The sequence below is a fragment of the Apostichopus japonicus genome, chromosome 17 (genome assembly GCF_037975245.1).
Source record: "Apostichopus japonicus isolate 1M-3 chromosome 17, ASM3797524v1, whole genome shotgun sequence".
In the NCBI taxonomy this organism is placed as follows: domain Eukaryota; kingdom Metazoa; phylum Echinodermata; class Holothuroidea; order Aspidochirotida; family Stichopodidae; genus Apostichopus; species Apostichopus japonicus.
In genome coordinates this window covers 27,422,580-27,430,555 of record NC_092577.1, presented here as the reverse complement: position 1 = coordinate 27,430,555, position 7,976 = coordinate 27,422,580, and the positions used below count along the sequence as shown (strand labels likewise).

General features: G+C 37.3%; 1 protein-coding gene across 1 annotated transcript; it reads right to left on the bottom strand.

Annotated features, from left to right (window-relative positions):
- Nucleotides 1-363: 363 nt before the first annotated feature.
- Nucleotides 364-3,229, bottom strand: LOC139984682 (uncharacterized). Its single transcript, XM_071998690.1, has 3 exons — nucleotides 2,886-3,229; nucleotides 2,008-2,100; nucleotides 364-1,434 (listed from the first exon to the last, which is right to left on the bottom strand). Exons 1-3 carry the CDS (start codon nucleotides 3,168-3,170, stop codon nucleotides 1,117-1,119), a joined length of 696 nt encoding a protein of 231 aa, XP_071854791.1. The 5' UTR covers nucleotides 3,171-3,229; the 3' UTR covers nucleotides 364-1,116.
- Between the last annotated feature and the right edge of the window lie 4,747 nt (nucleotides 3,230-7,976).

Genomic DNA, 7,976 nt, shown 5'->3' with positions numbered 1-7,976 from the left:
ATGTATTTAAAGTCAAACTAATCAAACAAAACTAAAAAACACGTAAATTTATCATTTCAGTTGTATAATATAATATTTCAATTGTATAATACGTTGCACACAATAAACCAAGATATCCCGTTCTTAATTAGTGCATGCATGTAAAATAACAGATCGCAAATTTTAAAAGATAAATAAAAAAATCATCATTTGGTAAGTAATAGTTCATCAAGTAAATTATACATTCGAAATGTAAGTCTAAACATAATATTTTCTGTTGTATCCTCTAAAATAATATAACTTGAGCTGCTCATCAATTCGAAATTGTGGTATCATAGAATATCGACTAAATGTTTTAAATGTTTATTTCCTTTTTAGGCGGAGAGGGGGGGGGGGGGTGGGGGTTGACTTCCAAACTCTTCCTAAACATTGCAGATTGTTGACATTCTTCATTGAAATTAGTCAAACATAGTATGAGCGTCTTTGAATAGTTTATACATAATGTGACTTGATTTACAGACAATTGATTGGTTGATTCAGGTGAATCAGTCTCCAGATATTGAATACCCCTGATTACTAAGAGTATACACGTCGAGTAAATTGAATCAAAGAAGAGATTTCATTATCGATTGTCTACTTTTTTCACATTATGACACGTATAATACATCTGTTAGATAAAAACCTATAAGGCATATATTAATGATAACACTCGTAGCTAGCAGCTATTTACTGTTAATAAGACTTTATCTCACTTCAACTGAAAAGTTATGATACAGCGCAGTATAATGTGACTGATAATATGATTCGCACTTCTTGGTAATCACCTGTTTTTTTTTTTTTTTCTTGTAAATGAGCCAAGGGAGGGGCGAACCTGTAGGCAAATTATCAGAGCCGTAGATTCGGCATTGGAAACTATCTAAGCGTAGGGCCACCATAAGTTGGCGCGAAGCGTACATGACAATTTTGATCGAAAATGCCTCCCAGATCGCTGGAAATGGTACTTCCCAGGCCTTGCAAGTTGCATCTAAGCATTTTCTATTTGAAATTACTAGCGATATCATAAAAACGTACACTAAAAACATGCTCGAGGGGTGGGGGCGGTCCCCCCTTCGCCCCTCCCCCTTGGCTACGCGCCTGCTAAGAAGTATGCTGGTGATCGCTCTCACCGCCGCCGCCAAGTGTGATACCAGTGACGTCCAACTTGTATTTTCTTTCAGTGAACACTCCGGAATTCCTGACGCGATATACTTGGCCAAAGGATTCGAAGATAGGGTCAAGAAGAATCCTGGTTAGAGGGCGGTACGCATTACTGGTGAAGCGGAGCATGATGTGCAGTAGACGCACCGAAGGATTCACACACCAAATACTAAGGAAATCCATCAGCGCGAAGACCAATCCGAAGCTGAAAGCCATAATAGGGCCAAGGATGCACACCAGGAAAATATACAAACAACGCTGAAAAAAAAAGACACAAAACATGTACATTTACAAGGAAAAGTTGAGTTCCGAATTGCATTGAAATAGAGCAAAGTTCATGAAAGGAGAGAACAAGAACTATAGGTAATACAAATAGGTAGGTGAGTTAATATTGGATAGGAAGTAAATGTTCGCTGATACTATAGGGTTGTGTCATCGATGTGTGTCCGATAAATAAAACACATTTCTGCACTACAATGCAACAATCAGGGACAGGAAATATATGAAAGTTGATGAAGATACTGAAACGTAACTGAAACCCCACTCCCGCTGGGTCCAGGTGAGTGGGTGAAGTAAATACGGTAGCTGATATTGTACATCAGGTGAGAGGGTGCAGTAAATAGCTGATATTGTACAGCCGGGGTCCAGGTGAGAGGGTGAAGGTAATAGCTGATATTTTACATCCGCGCAATCATGCCTGTTGGAAAGGGCGTTGGCTACTCACTTTTTCTTATCATTCTTACTATATAACATTTTTCAATACCATCAATTTCTAGTCTTTAGCTCTATAAATCTTTATTGTGATATATTATTGAACGTTATTATTCCTACCTTAGTCCAATAGTATATGGTAGTGTTATATGTGGTCACGAAGCTAACGCCGCCGGCGTCTTTGGGCTCTTGGAATACACCGTTAAAGTCAACCTGTACGGTGAAAAACAAATAACAGTTTTAAATTCACAAGGTCCGAATGTTTCCGAGCAGTTATTTTATCACCGATTGCTACAGCCAGTAACAAACCTCTCTATTGTTTACTTGAGTTGATACTCAATTTGGTTTGGTATTATATATACTGATCGTCTGCAATTTATTGCCATCCTGTTTCAACACACGAAGCCTCTGTTGTCTCACAAAACGAAAGCATTCAATAGTGAAATGAAAACTCCATCGAGGTGTGTGGGGACCTAACGGTTTTAGTTCATTTCATTGCTCTTAATATATATGTATATATGGCACTGACGTATACCTTCGATGGCTCAGTATAACGTGTAAGATGAAGGAAGCACAAAATATTTTATATGAACCAGTCCCACACCAGCATTTGCTTTCAAACAAGAACAGAATTAAAGAAGCTGTAATTTATTGATCACAAAATGAGGTGTCAAACTTTACAACTTACAGTAACAGTAATTTCTAGAACTGTTTCTAAAAGGCTAGTTCCCAGCTAACAGATCTAATCTAACATCCGTTTGATTACATTTCAGGAAGAATATTTAAACAATTATTATCCGCAAAAACTGATTGAATGGGAAGAACTATCTCCTCCAATCACGTACCACATCCTCCACTCCCCGCCCCCCCCCCCCACCCATCACCCTCCCACTAATGGCGCAACCTTTATAAAACAAGATATGACGGACTGGTTACCGAGGAATCCTTCCTTATATGAAAGATTTGTCAAACTTAATCTACATAAAAGATTGCTTTACCTTTAGGTGAGGCTTCATCTCAAAGAAGTCTTCGAGCTGGCCCGTGGCAGCAGATTCTATATCTACGGCAGTTTCTTGCGACGGTTGGCAACATGATTGCTCGGGTGTTTGATAGCCATACTGTACGTTGTTCGGGACGGGATGGTTGTAAGCAGGAGGTGGTGGGTTTGTGACAATAACAGTGGGTTGTTGTGATCCGTAGTTTGGGTAACCCACTTGTTGCATGTTAACATGTTGCTGGGTTGTGTCCGCCATATCGGTTTTTGAGTCTGGACTGGTGGCCATACGAAGTCAGTGTTTACGTGCGAATGGCTGTAAATTACTTATCTGGAAACACTTATACCGAAACTGAATGTAATCAAGAGATCTACTTCTAAGTCAATCATTAAACGACATCTACCCACCATATAGCGATCCAAATTGTAGACTTTGGTCTCATTAGTCGTATATAAAGTATAATTAATGACTAACTCACATGATAGTCATAGCTATTATTACCCGTATTACACTGGTTATACGTCACGAGATTATAGTAAGCCGACTTTGTGTATGAGAATTGTAGTTTGAGTTTATTTGACTCTTTATATTCCTGCCCTGATTGCGAGGTCATAAAAAACAAAGAAACCATAAACAGCTTACTTATAATATTACATAAATCATTTGACGAAGAAACATAGCAAGTATAGTAACCTATACTCTAGTCGGTACCAACCACAAGAGAATCCAGTTTAGTGAACATAAACACCGCAAGACGAAACATAAATAAGCTAAACGCCTAGTATATTCAAAGATAGGGTTACAATAGATCACTTTCCAAAGGACTTTCTTGCAGTTTTCATTTACAACTGACACATCATCAAGGGATTTTTTTAGAAAAGCTAGCCAAAAGAACCTGCCACGAAAACTGAATTCAGTCGATAGCGTTCAGAGTGGATCATTCTATAGAATGATTCACTCTGAACGCTATCGAAACGCACTTAAAATACTCAAAATCATATAATCGACTCGTAAATGGTGATATTGACTGACTCGTAAATACCCTGTTGGCTTGTAGACCTTCAACACCCGAAAACATAAAAGGAACTTTTCTATGGAAGGCCAAATATATTTGGCAAAATAACTGTATATAGTTATTTTGTTTCCTTATTTTTCGTGTTTTTTGTGACGAACGGTGTAAATATCTCTGTAAATACTAGTTGTATTATTACTTTACTACGGACTTTCGTCAGTGTGTGTTATTACGGATTTTCGTCTTCGTCTTCAGCAAAGTTTAGTCGGCTTTTCAACTCCGTGCCCGGACGCGTATTTTTTTTCCCAGGACGAACGTGGGCATCGGCCAATCAAATCCCTAGATTCCAAACATGTGACGCTTTTTCAAAAAACATGTTCTGAATCTTTTTTCCTAGTTTTGACCCCAGATTATGAACGACAATCCTTCACATTCATAGAAACTGGATCCCTAACCCACTTTCAAAACCCTAACTCTGATTTCAAACGAATTTGTGAATTCCTGAAAAACCTGAAACCCTTATTCGTCCTAGGAAAAAAAATTAGGCCGCCCGGACATTACACTAGCGTCTTAACAATCTAAGAAAGGGGTAATCCCTTGAAGCAGGGAGTTGTTATAACAACTCCTTGCTTCGAGTGGCTCCCAATTCAACATTTTAACTCAAATTTAGAATCTAAAACTTGATTAGTATGCACGTATTACACTGATGACACGGTCGCTGTGTAGTGTGGCATATTCAGTATTAAATTCACATCTTGGCGTGGTCTAGTTCTTAAAATGAGAGCCGTTTTTCTTCTGCTTTCAAAATTTTACCGCTTTTACGCCGTTTCCGTTAGTTTTAACAACTATCACTCTCATTTTCAGACTAATATCAAATGACATATTTTATTCACGAACAACAGCGGTGGTACATTGAAATATATGGGAAAATGTAAGATAAAACATCACATGTATTCGTTTTTCGAGACCTACGTAATCACTGTAAGTCCTAAACGTAGGACACACCTGTTGAACTCTACTAGTTTCAATCATGGGGCATCTATCTACCAAGTATGACATTGATTAAACTATCTACCAAGTATGACATTGATTCAACTTGTGGTTGATGAGATATCATGTTAACACGCTTCTTTTTACTATTTCCCAATAAGCCCCACCAAACTCGTGAATATTAATGAGGTCCAATTTGTTGTTGCAGAGAGCAAGTACTTACTATGTAGTTACATCACCATACCAAGTATCAACTAAACTGGACATACTATTGAAGAGATATTGATATTTTAAGAATTTTATGTTAAGCCCAACCCATTTGTTAATATTCATGAGATGGTAACCCCAAAACAAGGGCTGATCTACACACCATGGGGCATATTCCTACCCAGTATGATATTGATTCAACTTGTCGGTCTTGAAATATTGTGTTTACAAGATTTTCTCTTTGATAAAACTCTAGATATGCCCATTCATGAATTATAATGAGAATGGATTTCTCGATTATATGACGATGTACACATCATCAGCTGACACCATACCAAGTATACACTACGTCGGACATACGGTTGAAGAGATACTGCCATCATAAGAATTTATGTTAAGGCCGGCCCACTCTTTAATATTCATGAGATGGGAACCACAAACAATAGCGCACATTTACACATCATGGGGCATCTACCAACCAAGCATGACACTGAATCAACTTGTGCTATTTGAGATATCGTGTTTACAAGCAAGCCGTCACATACACACACTCTCAAGCTCGCCGTCACATACAACGAGCGTGCCATGAAGATTGCAAAGTTACCGAGCCTTCATCATGGTATTAAAAAATGTTTGATTTTGATCACAATTTTTTTTATGAACTTGTTTCCTAAAACTGCTTTAAGATGGAAGTTTGCAGGTTGAAAACTTGGCAGTGGAGTGGAGATGTGGGCATGAGTGAGAGGAGGTGGGGGGGGGGGGGGCGGGGGAGACATGCAACACTTTTTAGGTGATATTTTTTCTAAACATCTCATATTTTCAATGCAAAAACCAAATATCACCATTTTTGGATATCCTTGTTAGGCATGTTAAAGATAAACTGCAATGCTGGTAAAAATGTCTTTACGTCCAATTGTTATACTTGGGTATATCGTAGGTTGATTAAACAGGAGATGCACCATCACATGATCAAAATTATATTTCTTTATTTTATGATCATCATAAAATCAGTGTTTTCTGGCTAAAATGAAGTTACGATTTAAGCATATAGGCTGCTCACATATATATAGTTACGATAGAAAGTAAGGGAGCTTCTGATTATTTTCAAAAAAAAGGCCAAAACTATTTACCTATCAGAAATGATTATGTCCCTGTGAATGTCTTAAGATCAATCACATTAAAAAATATGATGTCAGAGCATTCTGAAAATCAACAGCTATCCTTTCTTGTTAAACAAAAGCTACATGACAGCAACACACATTTACACATAGATTTGTTATTTTTATTCCTTTATAATACTTTATATTACCTTTAGAATAGTTAAATATTTACTGTAAATAAACCTTGATATCCTTTCCACTTGAACTTTAGACTGATAAAGTATACTTGCCCTACACTAACAATCAGTAATAAAGGTGTGGGCTGTAATTTAACGATACAGCTGCATTCTTGTTGTCAGTTTTGTTGCCACTCTATTTGTTCTTACATGTAAACCAGGGGTGGACAACCTTTTTGAATGAAAGGGCCAGATATAAGGAGTGAAAATTGACTGGGCCGCACCTAACCAACGGCCTGCTGTTGATTTCAAACATTTGATTCCGAGGCCTTACTAGCAATAGGTGTGTGTACTTAATCTGTAACATAATATCAATACAGTACATTTGATCATTAATGGGGATAATAGGCCTACCTGACAGCATCATTAGTGCCGATAAATTCTAAGCAGCTAGCTCGTTTTGTGATGATGTAAAATAGATTGATTTTTTTTTTCTTTTTTGTGAACCATCTCACGGACCGCACAAAAATCACTGGCAGGCCGCATGTGGCCGGCGGGCCGTAGGTTGCCCACCCCTGTTGTAAACCATATCATTCTGATTGGTCATGAATATTCACTAAGTGAAGCCCACAAACCCCTAAATTGGTTTCCTAGCATTGTTGATGATTCAGTGCACAGTATAAGTAATAATACTTCATACTACCTGTGTGGATAGTCAAAGGAATTGATGAGTGATGATTTTATTGATGTTACTCAATTATAAATTGGCTGTCAACTTTCATATTACCAATTAAAACTGTGCAGTAAGGGTACATGTTCACTTTACCCATTAAAACTGTGCAGTAAGGATACATGTTCACATTACCCATTAAAACTATGCAGTAAAGATACATGTTCACATTACCCATTAAAACTATGCAGTAAAGATACATGTTCACATTACCCATTACAACTGTGCAGTAAGGATACATGTTCACATTACCCATTACAACTGTGCAATAAGGATACATGTTCACATTACCCATATAACTGTGCAGTAAGGATACATGTTCACATTACCCATTAAAACTATGCAGTAAGGATACATGTTCACATTACCCATTAAAACTGTGCAGTAAAGATACATGTTCACATTACCCATTAAAACTGTGTCATAAGGATAAATGTTCACATTACCCATTAAAACTGTGCAGTAAGGATACATGTTCACATTACCCATTAAAACTGTGTCGTAAGGATACATGTTCACATTACCCATTAAAACTGTGCAGTAAGGATACATGTTCACATTACCCATATAACTGTGCAGTAAGGATACATGTTCACATTACCCATTAAAACTGCAGTAAGGATACATGTTCACAATACCAATTAAAACTGTGCAGTAAGGATACATGTTCACATTACCCATTAAAACTGTGCAGTAAGGATACATGTTCACATTACCCATTAAAACTGTGTTGTAAGGATACACGTTCACTGACTAGAACCCACCACACCCATAACCATATATATAGATAACAATGATATCTAAATAGGTACCAGTGACAACCATATATATATATATATATATAGACAACAGTGATAACCATGTATATATATATATATA